Source organism: Plecotus auritus, assembly GCF_963455305.1.
Source record: "Plecotus auritus genome assembly, chromosome: 12".
Lineage (NCBI taxonomy): Eukaryota > Metazoa > Chordata > Mammalia > Chiroptera > Vespertilionidae > Plecotus > Plecotus auritus.
In genome coordinates this window covers 34921636-34945378 of record NC_137778.1, presented here as the reverse complement: position 1 = coordinate 34945378, position 23743 = coordinate 34921636, and the positions used below count along the sequence as shown (strand labels likewise).

General features: G+C 45.6%; 1 protein-coding gene across 1 annotated transcript; it reads right to left on the bottom strand.

Annotated features, from left to right (window-relative positions):
* Positions 1 to 3388: 3388 nt before the first annotated feature.
* On the bottom strand, positions 3389 to 17210 carry VTCN1 (V-set domain containing T cell activation inhibitor 1; the record flags this gene model as incomplete). Its single annotated transcript, XM_080647868.1, has 5 exons — positions 3389 to 3513; positions 6416 to 6694; positions 7872 to 8219; positions 14879 to 14943; positions 17131 to 17210. 5 exons carry the CDS (start codon positions 17208 to 17210, stop codon positions 3389 to 3391), a joined length of 897 nt encoding a protein of 298 aa, XP_080503994.1.
* Between the last annotated feature and the right edge of the window lie 6533 nt (positions 17211 to 23743).

The window sequence follows — 23743 nt, the reverse complement described above, 5'->3', positions numbered from 1 at the left end:
CCTCCTGTAGTGATAACTACAGACCCCTCTTCTAGGCTCTCACTTAACTGCTTTGGCCCAGCAGACACCATCAGTAAACAAGGCTTCCTGGGAATACCTGCTTGGCCCTCTTTTAAGAGCAACTTCCAAGGACTGCGTGAGCTCCCATACCTATTTTGTCATCATCTTCAAAGGAGTCCAAGTATACAGCAATGAGGAACAGTCAATAAGACAGTGTGTGATTTTGTGCTAAATTACATGTACAGATGAAGGACCGCTCAGAGACAGCTTCCTGGGGGAAAGAAGAATTTTTGCTTGAGGGTGGATAGAAAAGAGAGCACAGCTAAGGCTCTGTTTTTGAGACTTAATTTTCTCTCCTGGCTGCCATACTGAAACTCCTGGAGATGACTGATGTGAAAGAGGATGTAAGACAAGGTTAACAGGAGCAAGGAGCGCAGGCACGTAGTAAGACAGCCTGAATTAGAGCTGCCAGTGGATGTATGGAGACTTCACCAGCTGGAGGGAGGTTGGGAATTATGTGTTTCATCAAGAGAATGAAAGCACACCACTGTGCCATCGGGCAGACGCCTCAGTATGCAGTAATATCTCCTGCATACCCCTCCCCAGTTAACAATGCGCACAGTAAAGTCCCTGTGCTGTTAAATCTCATAAAACCTGGGAAGTATAGCTGGTAGCTGCTACTTCACTTTGAAGTTAGAATTGTTTGTTCCTTCAAGTGTGCGACTACTTCTGAAATGTCTCAGCCTTTGGCATCTAGATGTGAGCTTCCCCAGGTGTCTGCGGTGGACGTGATGTCCTGGTCCTTGCACTTCAGCGGATCGGACGCATCTGGTGCCTAAGGCGTTCCTGTGTGCTCATGGACAAGGCCAAGGGGTTAACCTGGGTGGGGCTGAGCATGTTATGCTTTCACAGTTTGCTTTCTTGATTTGGTTTCACAATGTTTTCTTTGTGCAAAAGGCCTATAGGAATTTGAAAATTAAATTTTCTATAGATTTTACTCCTGCCCCAACTACCAGTGTGATTTTGGGCAAGCTATAGACCCTGAAGATATCCAGTAACCCACCCTTCACCTCTGGGTCTTCATCTGAAAAGTGAAAAGCCTGGGAATGATGATTTTGAGGTTTTTCTTCTGAGATTTGAGAATCTGAAATTCCTGAGTAGTCAAAGTCAGATTTTTTTTGACACTCGAGCATTGGGTTTGTCCACCAGCATACACTCTGCCACACTTATGTGCGTCAAGCCCCCTGTCACCACTTATTTTCCTAGATGGAGACATGTCAGGCCGGTGAGCCTCGTGGAGTTTCTTTAAGAAATGAGCCCCGGCCACCTGGCCCAGGCTCACAGGCTCCTCTCATGTCCTCCCGTTCACTTATCCATTCACTCAATGGACATTTATTGAACGCCTGTCATATGCACGGCACTAAACTTTAGAACCCGATCTATGACTTTTTATTCATTTTCCCTTACACTCACTTTCTTTGACAAACCAGGCAGACAACAATATAGGAAATGTATATTTAGTCATTCTCATGAGTGATCAGAACTATACAATCAAGTTTTCTATAACAAAATGTCATACAGTCGTGGTGGGCCCAACGCGCCAGGGAGGCAGTAGTCAACACGTGAAAGGTGTGGGTAGGGGGCCGGAAACAAAACATTCTTTCCTATCAAAGCCTCTTCCTCAGGGCCTCCTTTCAAAGGTTTATTGTCCCTGCTTTCAGATTTCTCTGTGTGCTTCAAGGAAGGTACATGTTTTTATTGTCTTAATTTAGATGTGACGAGGCAGGGTTCTGAGATCTAGATTCAGAGCGGGAGGACTTGAGATGGAACTCGAGCAGCTCTCTCACATAACTGTATTTGTAGAGAAAAATTAAGGGAAAGGAACTCAGAAGCTCAACAGCTGCAGATAATCCATCAGAAAGTCCCGGTTGCCCCAAACTGAATTCTGGCTCTCTGGTCTGAGACAGCAGCCTACGCGACAGAGGCTAATGCCTATTTTTACGATCCTTTCCTATTCCGCATCGGGGTTTCTTAACCTCAGCATGATTGACATACTGGGCTGAATAGTTCTTCGTCGTGGGTGGATGTCCTGTGCATTGTAGGGTGCTGAGTTCTATTCACTAGATGCCATAGCACCCCTCCCCCAAAATTGTGACAGCTAAAGTCTCCAAACATTTCTAAATGTCCCTGCGCGTTTGCAGAATGAGTCCGGTTGAGTGAGTCTCACTGCTCTAGATGCTGTTGAGACCTGAGGTCCTCGCAGGCCACGCAGGCTGGAAAGCACAAGCCTGCGGCCTTGTGGTGACGTAACGCCCATGTGGTCATCGTGGGAGGCCTTTCCGAGCCCACTCCAGGCTAAACGTCACCTGGGAAATAATATGGCATGTTTGCTTTTGAAAAGAAGGTACTCAGATCATTTAGAAAATGTCACCCAACTACGACTTTGACGTTAAAATGACAGTCACGTCCCACACTTGTTCAGCGTTTGTCAGGTGGGAAGAGGTGCCAGGGCACGTTTGGAAGCATCGTAGTGACAAGCGAATCATTTGGCCCACCTCTAAGATGCAGCCACCTCTGTTGTGAAGTGGCAGCTGATTAGCTGCTGCTTGCTGTTTCCACAGAAGTTGAAGCGTGGGCATACTGCAACTGAAACTTTCTGGGAGCGACGTTACAGCAGGATAACTGAGGATCCAGAGACGGGGAGCTGCAGCAGCCCACCCTCTCACTCCCCAAATGGGGGTGGGTAAGGGGAGGTCCCTGAGATATGGGGGGGGGGGTACACTTGTCTCCACATGCATTTTACTTAGCAGTCTTAACACACTTCTCGAGTTCAGATGAATTATTTTCCCAATTTTGAATACATGTCTTTGAAGATAGATTTATCTTGCTCATATTGGAGTCTTCAGTGGGTTGCTTTTGGCTTCTTTTTGCTTCTTGATCCTGTATGTTCACTCCAGGCTTTTAGGCATGAATTCATTTCCCCCAAGAAATAGAAAACTAGGTCATATCTTGTGGTGAAATCATTCTGAAGATTCCTGGGATTCTGAAAATAACAGCAATAAGATACCATTACAACCATTCAGCAAACATTTATTGAGAACAGAACCTCTCCCTGCCACTGGATGAGTGTATTTCTTATTCAGGAATGGCCTTGCTTTCTGTATTTTGATGATGTTCTATCAAGGCCACACGGTACCCTAGGTTGCTGAGGGAAAGGAGATGGCTTGAGTCTCTCCTTCAGGGAGGGGATCAACCTCAGAGATGATGCTGGAGCGGCTTGATCTTGTTAGGAACACAAGCACACACACAATGGATCCCCCACACCATTCAGGACTCATCTCACCTGCTGTACTAATGACTTTGCATGTTTCTGTGTGGCCAAGGCACGTTATTTTAGGACCAGGGAAGAGGAGAGGGGCAGGAGTACCCAGCCGATGGCAAAGAAAGAAGGGACACACAGGGAGGCCTTTGACTCCAGCAGCTCCAGGTGACTCCGCCTTCTAATCTCAGAGTCTGTAAAGGGAGAGAAGAAGTTCAGGGTCAGAGAGGGGAAGCTGCATATCTTCTTCACATGGCTGGTTAGCAAGGAAAAGTACCTGCAAAACAGCAAGTTGTTCCTAATACAACTTGTAGCCCTAGCCGGTTTGGCTCAGTGGATAGAGCGTCGGCCTGCGGACTGAAGGGTCCCAGGTTAGATTCCTGTCAAGGACATGTACCTTGGTTGCGGGCACATCCCCAGTGGGAGGTGTGCAGGAGGCGGCTGATCTATGTTTCTCTCTCATCGATGTTTCTAACTCTCTATCCTTCTCCCTTCCTCTCTGTAAACAGTCAATGAAATATATTAAAAACAAAAAACAACTTGTACCCAACTGGGGGTCAACTTTCTACCCCATTATCCACTTTCCCTTTCTTCAAAGCAAGCTCTGTTCCATGGTCCACTCCAGTAAGCACGCAGCCAAATGAAAAATGATACCAATAAAGAGATAATAATTGGTGACCAAATAAAGAATGGGCTGAACAAATAGCCATGGCCAGTCCTTGGTTTCAGACACATTTTTTTCCCTCTCGGCAGTGACCTTTACAGGTTCTGTGATACTCGATTTCTTGACATCATTGCAAAGTGATGAGAAAGTATTGTTCTCATTTTGAAGTGGGGAAGAGAAGCGAAGAAATTAAATTACTCTGTTTTTTCCCTCAACAGTCCAATCTCATTTAGTTCGTTTTGGCTCTGACACTTACTAGCTGTGTGACTTTAGTTAATGTATGTGTTTCCACTTCTTCATCTATAAAGGATGACTAATATAATAATAATCTACTTCTTAGGAGGATTAATGAGTTAATACATTAAAGAACGTGGGACGTACCTGGCACATAAGTAAGCACTCAATAAGTATTAGCTGTAAAAACAACAGTAATCCTGCTCAAGCCCAATTAATAAATATTACTTCCATTAAGTTGATCATTTCCAAATCCATCTCCTTATTCTGAACTTTGTCATGAGTTTCACATCGGGATTCACAGTTGCTACTGTGTCAGTTAAAAACATAATTATTGAGTAAATGTTTGAACACCTACTGTTGGGGTTCAAAGGAGCCCAATAAACAATGCCCCTTTCTACAGCTGAGTTCTGAATCAGTTAAAGAGTAGGACAGAAAGAGTGAGGCAATTGGAAGACCAAAATGTCACTTTCATTACTAATCAATCTGATACAGGATGGAGCTTTGTCTGCTCAGAAGTGAGCTGCAGCCCAGGCATCTCCCGGGACAGGCAGCACCAGACTGGGGCAGGCTTCCTTCCGCCAAGCGGATTACACCCCTGAAAAATTGATGGCTGGGAAGAGCAGAGTAGAAATTATACTTCCAGAGGGTAGTTAGAGAGATAAGAAAAAAAGAAGGAGCTGAGCTTCTTAAGTCTGGCTTCTTCTAATAAACCACCCATCAGATAAATTAGTAACTCCTGCTTCTCTGACGAGGCATGAAAGAGGGGCGAACAGAGAGGCTAGAAGGGTTAGATTGGTGGGGATCTCTTCTCATGGAAGGAAGTATGTGGAATAGGGATGGAGCGTTCTCCCAAAACCCCTCTTTGCTGGGTCATGTGCTAACCCAGAAAACAATGGGCACTTTCAATCAACATCTCTAAAATCCCCATCTTTCTTTCTAAACTGTCGCTTCTGTATTTTAATTGTTTGTTGGCAGTGTTATTAACCTCCTAAGGCTAAGCAAACAGGGTAGAAGTATCACACCCATTTGACTTGCTCTTTCTCTTCTTCACATTTGTGTCCCTAAGGCCTGTAGATTATTTTCTTTATTAACTTTTGATTCTTCCCCTTTCTTTCCCATTGCCCCCATTAAGACCCTCATAATTTCTCCCTTGGACATTGACATAGGCTCCTGACTTCATGCCTTCCTATTCTATCAAAACCATTCTTTTGCCCTGGCCGGTGTGGCTCAGTTGGTTGAGCATTATCCCATGCACTGAAAGGTGACCGGTTCAATACTCAGTCAGGGCACATACCCAGGTTGCAGGTTCGATTCCCAGTCAGCGTGGGTACAGGAGGCATTCTGTCGATGTTACTCTCCCTCTCGCTTCCTCTCTCTCTCAAAAATACATAAAACTATTGTAAAGTAAATAAAGTATACCTATGAAAACCTATGGAATGAGATAAAATATTTGCAAATCATAAATGTTTCCTATCTAGGATGCAAAAGAATTCCTACAACTCACTCAAATTGAATTCATTTTAGCCCCAAGAGGGATGGTTTTAAAAGTTATAATTCGGTCTGTGCATTTCTTTGATGCCAGCTCAACCCTAGGTTTTGTATGCACTGAAGCACTGCAGGGAGACCCGAGTGCTGGGCTCCCTGGGTCCTGGTCTTCTCAGCCCGGGAGGCCAGTTCAAACTAGAGCTGTTGGGTAATCCTGGGCCATGTTAGCGGGAGCATGAGCTGACCAAGGAGAGAAGGGCCGAATAAGACTAAGGCAGACTCTAAGACCTTTCGTCTTCGGATCGAAAGCCTTCTCAAAGGCAGGCTAGAACCAAACCAGTGCTGGGGGACTTGGCATAGAGCTCACTAGCTGATATTAGAGATAACAAGTAATCATTACATCCCACTGCTTCACCAAAGCAGTCCTGCTGAGTTAGGGCCTCAGAACCCTAAACACCGCTCTCCAAGCAGTCAGAAGGTATATGAGATGAAGCTTAGTTGCCATCTTTGACCTATTATGCCATAAATATTGTTTTGTATTAGTCTTCTTCTTATGTAGTATAATCCCAACTGGAATTGTGATCTAGGTCTCCATGAAGAGAACTTCAGAGCTTTCTGTACCCTCATACATAATATATCAGTTATAGAAATTATATTTTAATTTAATTCTCACCCCAATAAACACATACAAAAAGCATGAAGGGACCCACCTGTCACTTTGATATCCCCTGTGGCTTTGGCAATGTTGTTCTCAATCATACAGGAGTATGTGTTGTTGATTGTGACATTGTAGAGTACAGATATAACCTTCATGGTCACATTCTCAGAATTCAGCTCAAAGCTGGTATTGGAGACTTCTGAGAAGTTGGTTCTTCGGTCAACTTGGGATGTCCAGACCACTGTAGGCTGGGGGAACCATCGGGGAGCCTCACATCGAAAGCTCTCTGAGCTGGCATTATAGTCCACATCCATCTCTGGGATGCTGAAGGCTGCAGGGTTGAAGGTCAGAAAGGGCTGATGTCAAGGTCAGAAAGAGAAGACAATATAGCCTTTGAAATACTAGGTCTTAAATACACCGTGATTTCTATCATTGAGGTGACTCAGAACTTCACTTCCCCAGTGGGCTCTCTGTGTATGGCCCATTGTACCGTAGATGCAAATAATGATCTGCTCATGATATTGTTGTACATCACAATTCTGGCCAATATCACAAACTCCACAGACATAAGTTCTAGGTTTAATTGTTACAACAGGTAAATTCTCCAAGTAAGAGGAGTTCCAGTGATTACAAAAAAAATAAAATTATCCATTAGGGAAATTGGGTGTTTCCCCAGGGATCTGTGAAGCCTCCTGAACTTTATATCTTTTTGTTACCTGGAGAAAATAGTTAGGGGAGGGAGAGAGAAGGAAAAAACAGTGTTCACCTGTCACTACAATATATTATTTAAATAATATATGTGAAAATTCAGAAGAAGCTAGAGTTCAGAACAAAAGATTTTAAGACCTAATATGAGGGGCTACTTTTGGAGGTGGTGTGGGCCTTGGACAGCAAGAATGGTTGCTAACAGTCTTGGAGGGTCTTGTCTGGTATTAATCACTCATGAGTGTAAAAGCATGATATTTCATCAGCTAACCGCTCTTTAGCCTCAAATAGCTTTTGGCCCTTTTTTTTCCCTCTGCCTAAAAATAACTTACCTCCAGTTTTAAAAAAAAATTTTTTTTTAAATGTTGATTTCAGAGAGGAAGGGAGAGGGAGAGAGAGATTGAAACATCAATGATGAAAGAGAATCATTGATCGGCTGCTTCCTGCACACCCCCTCCTGGGGACCGAGCCCACAACTCTGGCATGTGCCCTTGACTAGAATCAAACCCAGGACCCTTCAGTCCGCAGGCTGATGCTCTGTCCACAGAGCCACAGCAGCCAGGGCTTACCTCCAGTTTTTTTTTTTAATATATATCTTATTGATATTTTACAGAAAGGAAGGGAGAGTGATAGAGAGCTAGAAACATCGATGAGAGAGAAGCATCGATCAGCTGCCTCCTGCACACCCCCCACTGGGGATGTGCCCACAACCAAGGCACATGCCCTTGACCGGAATCGAACCCGGGACCCCTCAGTCTGCAGGCCGACGCTCTATCCACTGAGCCAAACCGGTTTCGGCTTACCTCCAGTTTTATACTCAAGGTTAGCATTCCCCTTGCCTTTGGAAGTGATGATGTAACATTTATAGGTGCCAGCATCTGTGAGTTGCACATTTTTCAGCCTCAGAGAAGCATTGCCAACTCTCACTTGATCAGCAAACACTGCTGTCCGGCCTCTGAACATCTCATTCTGGTCTGACAAGTCATCTTTGCCTTCTTTGAACTCGTGGACCAAGCCCATAACACCTTCCTTTAGCCACTGTATCACGATATCAGAAAGTTTGATGTCAGGTTCGAAAGTGCAGCTTAGGATTCCATCCTCCCCGATGTTCCCAGCCGAGGTGAGAGTCGTGACTGAGATGGAGTGTGTGCCTGCAATTTAGGAAGCAAGGGTCAATGCCAAGGAAAGCTTTGGAACTTCTGTCACCAAACCCTTCATTACCAAAAGCCAAACAGAGACTTCTGTAATGAATTAGAAAGACAGAAGAACAGGGGAGGCATAGGAAAGAAGACATAAGACGGATAGAAAGAGCAGGAAGACATAGTTTGTTTTCATAGCTACAGTGATCTAAAATAAATAATAGCTTTTTAGGACCAAGTAACCCAGTCCTGGAGAGACAATGAGGAGAACATATTGGATTTGGGGTTTAAAGATGAGAACTCAAGTCCTGGCACTGTCATTTAGTATCTGTGTGACCTTGAATAAGTCATGTAACCTCTCTGGATCTCAGAAAAATGGAGGTAATGATATCTATCTTGCCTATCTTAAAGGGTTCCTGAAAGGATCAAATCAAATGATTATGAACTTGACTTGAAAATTGTAATTACACATATAAGGTATTGTTATTCTTAGTTAACCAGAAACGGTGTAGGAGTGAAACCTCATGTTAACCAAATGTGACTAGGAATTCTGAAGAATGTTAGATTCTAAAGTGCTGTTACTGTTATCTCCATTTGAATGATGAAGAAGCTAAGCGGAGAGAAGATAAGTGACTCGGTCAAGGTTAGAGTGCCAGCTATAGCATAATGAAGAATGATACTTAATTAAATCATTTTTTGGCCTAAGATAGAAGATATCCCCTCCTCTCCAAACACAGCATCAATAGAATATGAACCACGCTGCCAGCTGTGTTCACTGCCTTTTCTGCACTTGCCCAGCTGATAGCCCACTCAGTCTATGAAGGACTGACCAGTTCTTCTTTTTGCACTGGGGTTGCTGGCTGGGGATGCCTGTAGGACTGATTTAATGAATTGAATCTTCTTGAGAGGCTCCTTCTGGGGTATGGATGTGAAGCCGAGGTGAGGATGAGTCTTTGAGCCCAAGAGGACAGTGGGCCAGACACAAAAAGTAGGGGGATGGGGAGACCATGAAAGAAAGATGAAGAGAGAGCCCCCAATCCCCAGAGCTGTCTTAGATCTGAGGATTTTCAGGTTGAGTTCCATCTCAGTCTCTGAATATCCTTTAATACCTTATATTAAAATGGTCTTCACTAACCGCTCCTCCTTAAAGCCAGGAAAATGTGTGCTGAGTGCTTCTCAGCTTCCTTATTGCTATTCCTTCCTCTTACCTTTGCCTCCATTCAATACATTTTACATGCATTAATCTTATGAACATGTTAGTTTTCTAATAATTAGTCTTCTATGGCTCCCAAGGACTGTGGAGTCAAGTTCAGACTACCCAGCATGGCCTTCAGACCTAAATACTGCATGGCACATAGGAAATGCTCATTAATTGTTACCTTTCCACCCTCATTTCCCCCTGCATTCTTTTATAGTCTATATTGTCTGTTCATATCAAGTGATTTATTGATTTTCTGCTTTCAATGGAAAAATACACAAGCATACTTGGTATTTTTCAAATGTCAGAGGTAACATTATGAACATAAGGATATTCTATCTTGCCCACAAGGGGTTGGAATTGTCTAGTTGGGCCCTAGGCCTTTAGAAAGTAGATGAAGGTAATGGATGAGGGACAGACATGAAGAAGCTAAGCTAGATGGGTTTATATTAGAAAGAACAGAGAGCTACTGATGGGAGAAAAATGGTAAGTAAAAAAGGCAGAGGAAACACAGGTGCACAGGCTGGGCTGGGGGGATGTTTGGAGGCTTAGAGTGTAGGGAAGAGAGGCGGGAACAGCGGCCATGCATGGCCACGCAGGTGGGAGGTTTGGGAGAGAAGTCATGAGAGAGGATGGTGCGAAGTTTTGCTGTGTGATATGAATGCGAAACACCCCTCTCCCTGCCTTGGCACTGCTTTAAAGATTTAACTCGTTTTCAGTGATTTTTTTTTACTTGACAGACTAATATCCCAAACATCCCAGGCTAGTACTGGTTATACCAATTATACTGTTATTTTCACACCCCTGTTCCTCTTGCACCTCCAGTTTATAGTTCCCTCCTCTCTCTTTTGTCAGCAGCTATCCAAGTTCTGCTTATATTTAAGGCTGTTCAGATGGCAGCCCTCACGAAACCCTCCTTGGATCTACCAAGACAAAATGAGTAGACTCTCTCTTTACTCCCCTTGAACACTTTCCTGTGTATTTATTACAGCAGCTGTCTCCCCTCTACCTTGTCTCCAGTCTCTATCTGGTACTAATCTGTAGGCTTTTCAAGGGCAGAAACTGTTCAGACGTCCTCAAACTACGGCCCACGGGCCACATGCGGCCCGCCGAGGACATTTATCCGGCCCGCCGGGTGCCGCTGCCTGTCCTGCTTAGCAGCCAACTTGTCCCAGGCCCGCAGTGCGCATAGGAATTTGTTCATAGTTTTTTTTTAAACTATAGTCCGGCCCTCCAATGGTCTGAGGGACAGTGAACTGGCCCCCTGTTTAAAAAGTTTGAGGACCCCTGGTTAAATCATATGTGTAATTCCTATACTGCTGTGATGATTAATTTTGTGTGTCACCTTTCCTGGGCCACAGAGCGCTCAGACATTTTGTCAGATCCTTTGGGTGTGTCTGTGAGGATGTTTCTGGGTGAGATTAATATTTGAATGAGTAAACGAAGCAAAGCAGATCACCCTCCCACTGATGGAAGCCTTAGAGATGGGCCACCTGGGGCCTGAGGGGACTTCCCACCTCCAGAACTGTGAGAAAATAAACTTCTGCCATTTAAACACCAGGTCTATGGTATTTTGTTATGGCAGCCTGAGCAAAAAACATATATTTGTTCAGTGAATGAATAAATGAGTGGAAGTCAGAAGAAAGCAAGGGACTGTTTAATAGTTCTATCCAAAATGGTTATAGGAGTGAGGACCAGTTGGCAGAGTTACCACATCTAAATTTGGGGGAAATGTGAGCCAGTGCAAAAGAAGGCAATGAGCCTGGCCAGGGTGACTCCGTGGTTGAGCATTGACCTGTGAACCAGGAGGTCGTGGTTCAGTTCCTGGTCAGGGCACATGCCCGTGTGGTGGGTTTGATCCCCAATGTGGGGTGTGCAGAAGGCAGTTGATCAATGGTTCTCTCTCATCATGGATGTTTCTATCTCTCTCTCCCTCTCCCTTCCTCTCTGAAATCAATCATATATATATATATATTTATTTAAAAAGCAATGAAAATACACAGAGATTCTCAATAAAACCATTAGGCAAATGTAACTATATTAGAGCAAAGGTAAATTTGACTGTAGTTTATGAAGTGCCATTAAAGTTGATTTGAAAAATCACTTTTCAGGAAAAATACATAATTAGCACAGTTTATGGAGAGAATGAAATGGTAATGACATATCTTAGTTCGGTAATTGTGTTACCGAATTAATTGTAATGCGTTGGCCTTGAGCCCACGGTGGAGGACTTGTTGAACTCTCTCTTAGAGAACTTAATGAGCAAAAGTAGCAGCCGTGGGAGCCCCAGGGACCACTGCACTGTGGGCTCCAGACCATTTAAGGCTGCATTGCAGATGCGGCAGATGGAATGAGTGTAATGTTGATTAAATCCCACCCTGCCCATATCAAATCAAGAGGAGGAATAAAGGCCCGTGAGATCTTAAAAAACCATGAGGACCAAGCCATTGCTTTGTACCCAGAAAACAGTCAACAAATACTTAGTTGTTAGGTGAATAAATGATGATAAAAAGGGATAAAATAAAATTTAATATGCAAGCAACAGGAAATACATATTGCTTCTCACAAGAAGAAATCTATATACAAACTTGCAAACAAATTCTGGCACAAGGAACTGTGCTCTAGGAAACACAGACTGGTCTGATATGACTATCCAGGCCTCAGAGCTACCAGGGGCTGTTGTGTGATTTGGTGAGCCACAGGGCTGTAGGAGATGAGTTAAAAGCAGCTATTTTTTAAAAACATGTTTTCATTGATTTTCAGAGAGAGGAAGAGAGAGAGAGAAACATCAATGATGAGAGAATCATTGATTGGCTGCCTCTGTATGCCCCCTACTGGGGATGGAGCCCTCAACCCCGGGCATGTGTCCCAACCAGGAATCGCACCATGACCTTCTGGTTCATGGGTCAACGTTCAACCACCAAGCTAACCCAGCTGGGCAAAGCAGCTATCTGTTAATAGAGAATTCTGTTCATTTAAACAGGCACATATTTTAAGGATTTCATTGGCCTCTAAGAGCCCATCAAATTCCTTTAAAGTTGGAAGACGAGTCACTTACTGAAAATGAATGACTATCTATCACAGGGGAGCAAGTGAAATCTGAGCACTATTCAGTTGCCCTCTGATGTAGGAGCAGGAATCTCTGGGAAAATGAGGTTTCAGGTAACACAGGGCAAGGATTCTTTACAGAAACTATGATTCTGGGATGCCCAGCAACACTGGCTAAAACCTGAAAAATGAACTTCCCTTTGAAAGGACTCAGTAAGACAAGTTCTGTAGCGTCCAGTAGCATGGACAGCATCCTGGAAGCCTTCAGCAGATGATCACTCAGCATCTGCTAGAACCCAGCTGTCCAGATGGGCACCACAGCACATGGCTTAAAGGTAGAAACACATAGGTTTACGCCTGTGCCCGTGGAGCCTGGGGTGGCACCTATGAGTCCCGCTCTTGCCAGAGATGAGGGTAGGGTTGGTGGTAGCAATTGCTTCTGTGAGAAGAAACTAGAAAGGATGCTGGGCTGGACTAGATAAAGGCACACGGTAGGGAAGTGGCAGCAGAGCATAGTGTTTGAGAACAAGGCACAGGTATCAGGCTGTCTGGGTTCAAATCCCAGCTCTGCCACTTACTTGTGCAAGTTTTCTAACTTCTTTATCCCATAGCTTTTTCATCTATAGAATGGGGATGTTTAATAACAGTAGTTCCCTCAATAGTAAGTACCTGATTTGCCACAGGTCAAATCTTCAATCATGGTATTGATAACTATTATTAACTAGAATCATTTGGAAAGATTGCAGATTAGAGTACCAGGAGGAAAGAATCAGTTTACTAAGTACTTTACTTATAGTCACTCATTTTAAGCCTGATAAAACCATGGGAGGTAAGAATGATCATTTTGTGAATGAGGATAAGGAGGCTCCGTGGGATTAAATGGCTTTCCTAAAGCCCTTTGAGTAGCGAGTAGTAGAGCTAGTGTCAAGCTCCATCTGATCTGGTGCTAAGCCTGTGCTCTTTCTCCCAGGCCAGACTGAGATATGTAGAGAGCCTACTCACCTCTTATAAATATAGAAACAATTACAAACTATAAAACAAGGGTAAGGAAAGCCAATAGCTGTTCATTTTCTCAGATGACCACAATTTTTTAAAATATCAATTTTGTTCCAAACAATTGGTTTAATGCTCCTGTTTCGGTGCCATAAGCACATACCAGACTGGCTTACTGAGTAACTTTTACCCAGTGTCCAAAGATGGAGAATTTGTGTCCTGTGGCTTCCTTCCCTGGCCTCCCTAACTTCAGAGGGGGCCTGCCTTGGTGTGGCCAGGAAATAGTGCAAGTCTCAGGAGGTGGTATATGAATGCATCAATACCAGCAAACTCTGAATAGCACTGATGGTGTCACCATAAATAATAATGGCAGCCACCTATTGCACACACATGCCAGGCACTGTACAAATACTTGTCATTTAGTCCCCACAATTACTCTGACTGCCTTACCAGTGAGGAAACTGTCCGGGAAGTTAAATTATACCCAATGGACACACACCATTGGTGTCAGACCAGAGATGAGAGCGTCTCCGGCTGATTCCTAGCTCTTCCGCCACACACAGCTGCTCCAAGTCATCCAGTGAGTGAGTGAGCGGTAGCACAGGGACCAAGGGGTCAGGGGCCTTTCCCCTGCCTCTCCCTCCTTAAACGGCCACCGGGATGGCAGCACGCCCACAGTGGAGAAGAGTGACAGAGAAAAGGCGGCTGAAACTATAAAGTTCTGAAGTGACAGCTCTGGCCACAGACTGAGTTCACTGTGTTGGCCTGAGTCAGACAGCTGCAGGGAAATGGAGCAAAGCACTGGCCTCAGCACAGACAGCTGCTGGCCAGCTCACCCAGTGTCTTAATTAATGTGGCTTCAATAACAGATGCTTTTGAGACACAGAAGAGGAAGAAAAAGACTGCTCCTCACAGCTGCCAGCAGTTAGCTGCCTTCCGAAACGCACCATCCATGTTTCCTACATGAAACTGCATGGAATGACAGCCATAGCCAGTCTTCTGTTTCCCCGAGACCCCTGTGTGCAAAGACTTGATATTCTTTAACAGGTCAGCTGAGGCTGCATTGCAAAGGAATCATCCACCCAGGCCAGCCATTGATAGAACGGCTCAGCCCTGCAGCACTTCACCTATGACCCCAGAGCCCCCGAACACTGTCTGATAGATAGAACACTCTGATAAATGTTCCATTTGGTTCTCTCAACCACCTGGCAATGCAGACACTGCTCTCTCCACTCCATAAACGGGGAAACTGAGGCCCACAGAGATGGGTGACTAATGCGAAGAGAATACAGTCAACAAGGAGGAGGCCCACTGCTCTACTCCGGGGCTTTCGGGATCCACGAACCGCACTCTTTTCCTTCTGCCACACTGAGTGGTTGGGGGCTCAATGCTGAGGGGTGAACGGCTTGTGGTGATGCAGGAAATCACATACCTGAAATACCAAAACCGATGATGAGGGCAATTGCTCCAGCCAACACAATGATGATGCTAATAATGCTAGGGAGAGATAGAGAAACAGGAAATTATTTAATTCCGTGTGACATGCTGATTTGCACCCTGGGCTCATATCTGTCATTAGAGGTGCTACCTAAAGCCCCTCAACTTTCTCTTCAACACATTCCTAGAAATAGGCACCTTAGGAAGGAATCTCAGCAATTCTGCCCCGTCCCCCTGGGGCACGAGGTAGGTTAAAGGAGTGAACCTTTTATTTGACTGTTGTAGCATCTTTCTTTCCTGTGTCCAGGCCAGGGAAGACCATGCACAAAGACTGTTGGGACAAGACTGACGATATCTCTGTAGCGCAGGTGCCACCTGGGGAGCACTGGTCACACACCCAGCCCACCCTGAGCACTGCTGCCTATCCCTCTTGGAGCATTCACCTACCTGTTTCGTCTCCTCCCATAGACTTCAAACTTTGACAGTGGTCACGTTCACTTTGTACTCACTATTCCCTAGTCCAGTGGTTGGCACACTGCGGCTCGCGAGCCGCGGTTTGCTGCTCTGTTGACTAATGAGTTTGCCAACCACTGCCCTAGTCCACTGCGTCCCATAGGTCCTCAGTGGGACCTTATTTTCTCTTATTAACAATTAATACATATTTATTACTGGAAGGTTAGAAAATACAAATAAGCAAATATTCCATCAGCCAGGCATAACCACTGTTAACTTCTTACTATGTATCCTGCCAATTTTCAGTGACCAGATTAACAAATGACATCTGGGAAACAAACAAGGAAGTATTGCTTACATTTACCAAGTGCTAGAATTATGTGGCAGACGTGTTCTAGGCACCATCTGTGGTTATATCATTTATCCACACGCCAACCTTGTGAGGTAAACAGTTATCGGCTCCATTTCACCGATGAGGCAGTGACAGGGAGGTTAAGCATCTTCCCTAAATTCACACGGTTGGAAAGTGGCAGAACTCCAATTGGACTCTCTCCTGGAATCTGCACTTGACTACTTCCTACACTGTCTCCCAAGGGTGGGGGCTCACAAATGGGGTGTGTCGCTCCTCTCTGTTCCGGGGAACCCAGGGGCCACCAGCTGTAGCTGTGGAGAGTGACAGGCAGAGCAGGAGGTGCACGTCAGAGCTGGTGTGTTGCAGGGCAGTTCCTGGGAAACTTGCCCATCGCTGCCCACCCTGGTGCATAAGTCATCAGGCTGGTATCCCCAGCCACACCCTCTTGCTGCTGGCAGCTCACACTGCCCACACCCACACGGATGTTACTCCACAGGCAGGACCAAAGAAAGGCACCAGGAGGCCAAGAACGATGCTATAGAGGGAAGGGGAAGCACGGGCATTTTACTTCCTGCCCTGAATAGGCTCGTTGTACCCAGCTTCCCACTGGCTCAGGGGTGGGCCCCCAGGGAGAAACAACAGACGTACAAGGAACAGTTTGGGTAAACAGTTCCCCTGGGGGTCAGGCCCTCATGAGGTCCAGCCAGAGGGGCAGCACTTGAGGAAGCAGAATGGCGCTTTTAACACTAGGGCATCTGCAATTGATTCCAAGAGGAGACCGCATATGACCGCTTCTCCTCTGTTTACACAGCTTGCTGCAGCCTCAGTTCTTCCTGGACCACGTGTGTGAGAACAGCTAGACGAACTCACAGCAAGAGGCCCTGTCTGGCTCTCTCAACCACGGAGTTAGGCAACAGACTTGCATTTGTGACCCTGGGATTGACCTGCCTTGGGGAAATGACTGAGACTCAGTTTGTTTATCTTTAAAATGGGAATAAGTAATTCCTGCTTTACCTGCTATAAAGGTGTTATGGGTTGAAGTGTGTCCCCCCAAAATTCTTATTTTGAAGTCCTAACCCCCCAGTGCCTCAGAAAGTGACTTTACTTGGAAATAGGTTTGTTGCAGATGTAATTAGTTAAGATGAGGTTGTGCTGGAGTAGAGTGGGCCCCTGATCCAATATGACGGGTGTTCTTGTAAAAAGGAGAGACTTGGACACAGACATGCACACACAGGGAAAACACCATGTGAAGTGGAAAGCAGAGATTTGGAAGTCAAGGGACATCAAAGATGGCTGGCAGGTCACCAGCAGCCAGAGGGCAGGCATGGAACAGATGCTCCCTCTCGGCCCTTCGGAACCAACCCAGGCGACACCTGGACTGCTCGTTTCCAGAACTGCAAGACAGTAAATTTCTGTTGTTTAAGCCACCCTGTTGGCAGTACCTTGTTACAGCAGCGCCAGCCAACTCATACAAGAGGGTTGCTTTAAGATCTAATGAAGTAGTTGACAGTGAATGTTGCATGATCCATAAAGGGCTATTCATATATTACTTTTTACAATTAAAAAAGCTGAGTTGGCTCTGGCCAGGTAGCTCAGTTGGTTAGAGTGTCACCCCAACATGGGAGGTTGCAGGGGCATGTGCGGGAGGCAACCAATCGATGTGCCTCTCTCACATTGATCCCCTGTCAGGGCACATACAGGAATCAATGAATGAATGCATAAGTAAGTGGAACAACAAATTGATGCCTCTCTCTAGCTCTCTCTCAGATCAATTAAAAAATTTTAAAAGAGCTTAATTGCACCTACCTGATTGGATTTATTAGGAAAAGCTAATGACTTAAACCTGGAGAATAATCCAGCTGATAATAATAAAAATATCATAGTATTTTGATACATCAAAGTAGCAGGTCCCAGCCTTGGTGCTCAGGGTTCAGTGTGCATTTTCACATGTGTTTGAATCATCCAGTCCTGTTATCTCCTTCCTTCCTCTTCCGTCCCTTCCCTGCGCCTGCTCACCCCCATGCCTCCCCAGCATTAGTGCACCACTCCTGTCAGTTATCCCTGCGTGCAGTCTGTCCACATTGCCAGGGTCAGCAGTGACTTCAGAATTTCTCTATGACAGCAGCTTAAGGGCAACAGCCTAGTTGAAAGTGGGAAATGGGGTGATCCCTGAGGCTTCTGGACCCAGCCTGCACAGTTCCAATCCCAGCACCACCACTTACTAATTGAGGGACCTCAACTTCCGGTCTTGTGAAGATTGAGTCAACACATTTTAACAAATCACTTAGCATAGTGACCGGCACATAGGAAGCGTCTGTAAGTATTAGCTGCTCTCATTCTTGCTTTTCTGCTACGGTTGCCTAACAAGCCCGTGTTTCTAACTTAGTGTGTGTTTCCTTGGGGGGCTGATGGATATTGTTGTGGGGACTGCCCTGTGGGTCAGCTACTGAGCTATTGGCAAGAATGATTACAACACTGATGATCGTGGTAGTCCTCATGATAGTCTGAAAACTTCCAGTGCCCTTCCTATTTTCCTCCTGATAAGACTCCACTCTGTGATGTAGCCCACAGGGTCTTTCAAAGGGGTTCTCGTCCTCTCTCTCCAGACTGTCTCTCCCCACACTTCCCCCAGGGTCCCCCTGGCATCCTGCATTCCAGCCATGTTAATCATCATAGACGCCACCCTCACCACAGATATGCTGTCCCCCACCCTCTCTGTGGGGGGCTGGACAGCAAGGACACGGAGCAGATACCTGCATGTTCACCAGTAGGAATGGGAGAGTGGAGGTTGGGAGCTCATCTCCCTCCCCCAGACCCACGCTTCCCCTGCTGTGGAGGCAGAACCCCATCTGTCAGCAGGTTCCCTGTCTAAGCAGGATCACCCTGAGCTTTGTTCTGAACTGCTGTTCCCTCGGGGAACCGCTCAACTTGCAGGACCTTGGAAAGCGAAGCAGCAACTATCAGAGCAGCCAAATTAAGTAATTCCTGCTGCTGATTAATTTTTTAAAACGATGAATAAAATATTTCACATAAGGTGTTCTTACACTGCTTTTTGGTTTTCACTTCTCCAGCTTAATTTCCAATAACTACCCTACAGGAAATTTTTTTTTTATTAGAAAAATAGCATTTTTTTTTATTAAGGTATTATATGTGTACATATCTTACCATTGCCCCCCCCACTGCCATACATGCCCTCACCCCCCAATATTTTGCATCCATTGGTTATTCTTATATGCATGCATATAAGTCCTTCAGTTGATCTCTTATTTCTCCCACCTCTCCCTAACCTTCCCGCTGTAATTTGACAGTCGCTACAGGAAATTTTTAATGCAAAACTAGGTCTTCTAACCACTGCGTTGGCATTCACAGGGCACAGTTGTTACTTTGCACAGAAGGGCCCAGACGCGAGTCAGTGCTTCTGGAGGGTCTGTTCACGTAGTGAGTATTTATTAGTGCTTACCATGCGAAGACACTGTGTGGGCAGAGGGGAGGGGACACATGGAGCAAGCAAACAAGTGCCTGCCCTCAGGAATTAGAGTGCAATTGAGGTAACACACACACACAGAGCGTACACGGACGCACATGCACACACACACACCACTGTAATAGCACAAGACAGAATGCGGTCGGGGCTTCAGTAAAGGGAGGAGCATGTTCTCACAGGAATTCCAAGTGCATTTCCACGAACTAGTTTCAAAGCAAGTAAAGAGACAGGCTTGATTCAGGGATGTATTTAGCGATTCAGGCTGCTACATCCTCTCTCCAAAGCAGACACACAGAGGACAGGGTTATTCTGCCGCCCTGGACGGGTCAGGACCAAGCAGCACACGTTAGTGCTCTGGGCTGGGAAGAGGTGCTTTCCAGGGACACAGAGCTCAGAGCCACCAGGGAGGGACCAGCCTTGCACCCCGGACTCTGCCACACGAGTGGCCCTTCTCGCTTTCTTTTTGTGTCTTTCTGCAGCACTCGAAAGAAACTAGGCTTTCAGTTACGAAATGGTATATTGTGCTCCTGAAAAACCTCACATTCTGTAAAATTGCACTATAAAGGTAGCAGGGCTGACGGGAAAACGTAAGGTTAAGGTAAGGGCAGATCACTGAAAACCTATGTGCCTCTGTAATGGGTCTCTCACGGAAACGGTAACTGGTACCTCAGGATAACTTCCACAGCCAACGTAGGCAGTGCAGTAGGGCCAGAAGCTGCTTCAGGGATGTTCAAAATGCACAGAGCCCTGGCCGGGTGGCTCCGTTGGTTGAGCGTCATCCTGTACACCAAAAAGTTGTGGGTTTGATCCCCGGTCGGGTGTGTACGGGAGGCGACTGATCAATGTTTCTCTCTCTCACATCGGTGTTTCTCTCTATCTCTCTCTCTCTCTCTCTCTCTCTCTCTCTCTCTCTCAAATTAATAAAAATATACCCTTAGGTAAGGATTAAAAAAATGCACAGAAACAACTGAGCAGAAACTCTGACTTAGGGTGCTGTGAGCCCGTGGAGTTGGGGTACAGAGGGAAGTACCCCAACGGGATGTGCAAGGCCAGGATGTGCTTCTCGGGGGAGAGTGCTCCCAAAGCAGGTGCTCATTTAAAATAGAAAAAAACGAAGAACTGAAAGCCACACGGAGCCCGTCCCAGTGAAGCTGACATTCTCCTCTGCTGTTCCAGCTCCCTTGCCTTGGGGAAGATGCATGTGAATCAACACAACTTCCATGATGTAACTGTCCTCATTCCCCTGTGTCCCAACCATGTATGAGCTAATCAGTGCTATAGAAACACATTCTGCAGCAGGCAGGTGGTGTTACTGGATTACCAATAAATAAACTAGGATAGAGATACCTATCTTTTAAGGACAAACTTTCATTGTCCCTGAGGTCCATGGGGCCCATGAGGATGATAAAACAAAAACGCCAATGCTGATCGGCACGTTGTGGGTGCCAGTGCTCATATACATACAGTGTCTCATTCATTCCTTCATTCAGCAATGCTATGAGTAAGCATCACTATCATTGCCTTTTTACATGTGGGGAAACTGAGGCTTAGCCTACATAACTGACCAAACTCTCACAGCTAGGAAGTGGGAGAGCCAGGTCTTAAACCCAGGAGTCTAATGGACGAGCCTGTGCTCCTAAGAACCATACTTGCAGAAAAAGCCCCATGTGGCAGGCAGGAGGCCAACAGCTCAGGAGGCTCCCCTCATCCGCATCCCTGCATCGCTCCATTTCAGAAAACAAGGGCCTTCTGGATCTGCTTCAGTACGTAGCGCTCTCATTCTGGAAGACATAGGGCCTCTTTGTTCCATTCAAGCATGAATGGTTTCTACGTTCTCTAGTTTCTGCCTCCGTCTCAAATACTGACAGAACTGAGAGGTACCACATTCCTATAGATCATCAGCCTTCTTCCACTGTGTATCCCATAAAGGATTAACGCTCTGAAAACTAGATAAAGTGAGCAAATGTGTGATTAATCTGAATAAGTTCTGCTTTAAAGTTAAACATACCAAGCAGAATATTTGAGTAAATCAAGTAAATGTTCAAAAAAACAAACATATTACTTTATTCGTAAACTGACGAAGTGACTAGTTTTATAAAGGAATGCTGAGAGTGAAGACATTGATTTCAGCCTGTCCAAAAAGTTTCTCTCTCTCTCTCTCTCTCTCTCTCTCTCTCTCTCTCTCTCTGTCTCTTTCTTTTCCCCACAAAAGGAGAAAACGCATTATTTTTAAACACTATGTGGAACGGAGCATGTGTTCTGTAACCATTTTTAAAATATTGATTAGTATGGGTTTTAAGTTTCTGAGATGCTTAGATTATTGTCTATTCAGTATTTCCCCCCTGAAGAATCTTTTATTTTCTGTAGAGAATGTTTCCTCATCTCTACATGCCTCTCCCTTTTCTCTTTGTGTTGGTGAAATCAAGGCCAGCTTTGATTCAGGGGCAGGAGAACATGAGCATGAAGAGTAGTAACTGGAGGGTCAGGCAGAGATTGACAAGGAGGTGCCATATGGGCCTATTCTCCATCACTCAGTAAGGACTGAAGCCAGTAGGTGAAAGTTCTAGGAGGTTAGATTGAACTCTATGTACAGAGAAACTTTCCAGCAGAGCTCTCCGGTACTTGCCTGAGACCGAAGAGTTACATCATTAGACGTGTGTGTGCAAACAAGGGCTGAGAAACCACTTAGGGAGAGATGGGCAGGGGAGAGTTTCTGGCACCAGGTAAGGTTGGGACGATTTTGAAAGTCCCTTTCTAATGCCGTTAGTTGCATGATTCTGTACTGATATTCCCTGGGATTGCCTCTGGCCTTGCCCTTGTCATAGTTAGGTATTCTGATATGGTGCCTAAAACCTTGGTTAATAACGTAACAGTGATATCTGATATTAACGGAGTACATGACCTCATTTATCTCATTTATTCCCCACAACAACCCTATGAGATAGGTACTGTTATCTTTGCTTTATGGATGGGGAAACTGAGGCCCAATATTAAGTAACTTATCCAAGGGCTCATCCCCAGAGAAATTAGAGCAGGATTGGACTTGGGTCTGAGACTCCCTTGTCCATGGCTTTCATTATTATGCTGTATTTTATGTAAATCCAAAGCTTTGTAAATCCCAGGATTCAGATCAGTTTCCAGGCTCATGTTCTGTACAGCTGCACCTGTGGAAGGACAACTTGTCCCATTTTACATTGATTGAAGAAGTCCATCTCAATCAGGAGGGATCTTTTGTCTGAGACTCTGGAAGGAAAACTAGAAGGAGCGTCTCAGCTGGAAACACACAGAATATTATAATAAATAGACACCTTTCCCTGAACAGTATTTGAGTTTGCAGCAGAGCCATTCCATTATTTTCTTAAGCCTGCTCTGTTTATAACTGCTCCCCTGATGTCCATGTAGCACACACCGGCATTTCATCAGCCTCGTTCACTGTTTCCCAGAAGCACAAGCAAAGCGAGACAGAAGTCCATGCAAGGGTGATTACTCGTCCTTTTCCTAATCATACCTGCATTTCCCCTTCCTCCTTATTCTCACTCAGAGAAAAAAACATTTCCAGAAGATTCCTTCTGCAGTATAACATCCTGTTGTGTTTAATAACACACATACTTTAAACCCTTTCTGAACCTCCCACGAAGTGTCCGTCCTGTTAGAAGAGCCGGGTATCCCCTAAGCAGCCTGTGTGGTCTGGACTGAAACAGCCTAATTGTAAGTCTTCCAAACTGGAGTTCAGGAGAGATTGCCAGGGGTGCTCACAGCACCTGCAGTGAGGTTTGGCTGCTAATTAGCACTTCCTTTTCAAATTGGCTGCCGTCACACACAGCCCCCTCCCACCTGTCTCACCTTGTCCCCTCAGCCCTGCCCACCAGCCTCCTCAGGCCCCTAAGGGCACTGCTCAGTGACAGCCTGGTCATTTCTGGAATGGACGAAACAAAGAGAAGGCACTGCTATCCCCCTCTGCCCGCCCTCATCAACTCCCCAGAGAGCCTGGCATTCTCCCAATGAAGCCTCCACGGGAGCAGGGGGCTTGCACACCCGAGCAGTGCTGCAATTCGCCCCATACCTGTGTCCAGATTAAACACTGCTGTCGCCACAGGACTGTTGTAATGGTCCAAAGAAACAAACTATCAAGGTATAAATATTAGCTATTATTTTGAATTGTAAATGTTGATTCTTATTTTTACCCTTTCTCACTACCCCAGATTTAAATGACTTCTTACTGCTTACTAGAAGTTAAGACTCCCCAGATACCGCAAGCCGTCTATCCAATGCTTCTCCCCTTCTGGAACCCTGTGTTCTGGTCAAACTCACCTGTGTTGTCCCTTGTCGCCCTCTGCCTAGAACATTCTTCCACCTCCTCTCTGGCCACCCAAAGCGGGCCCCTTCAAAGCCTGCCTTGGCTCTGACTTGCCTCTGACATCACTCCTGAACCCAGCCTGGAGCTGGCTCCTTCTCTTTCGTTGGTGGATGAAAGGGGGTGGGGCCGGAAGGTGAATCTCAGAAGGCTGGGCTCCACTGAAAGAGGAGAGCCAGGCACTGGGGTTTGGGATGGGAGCTGGAACTGAGAAGCT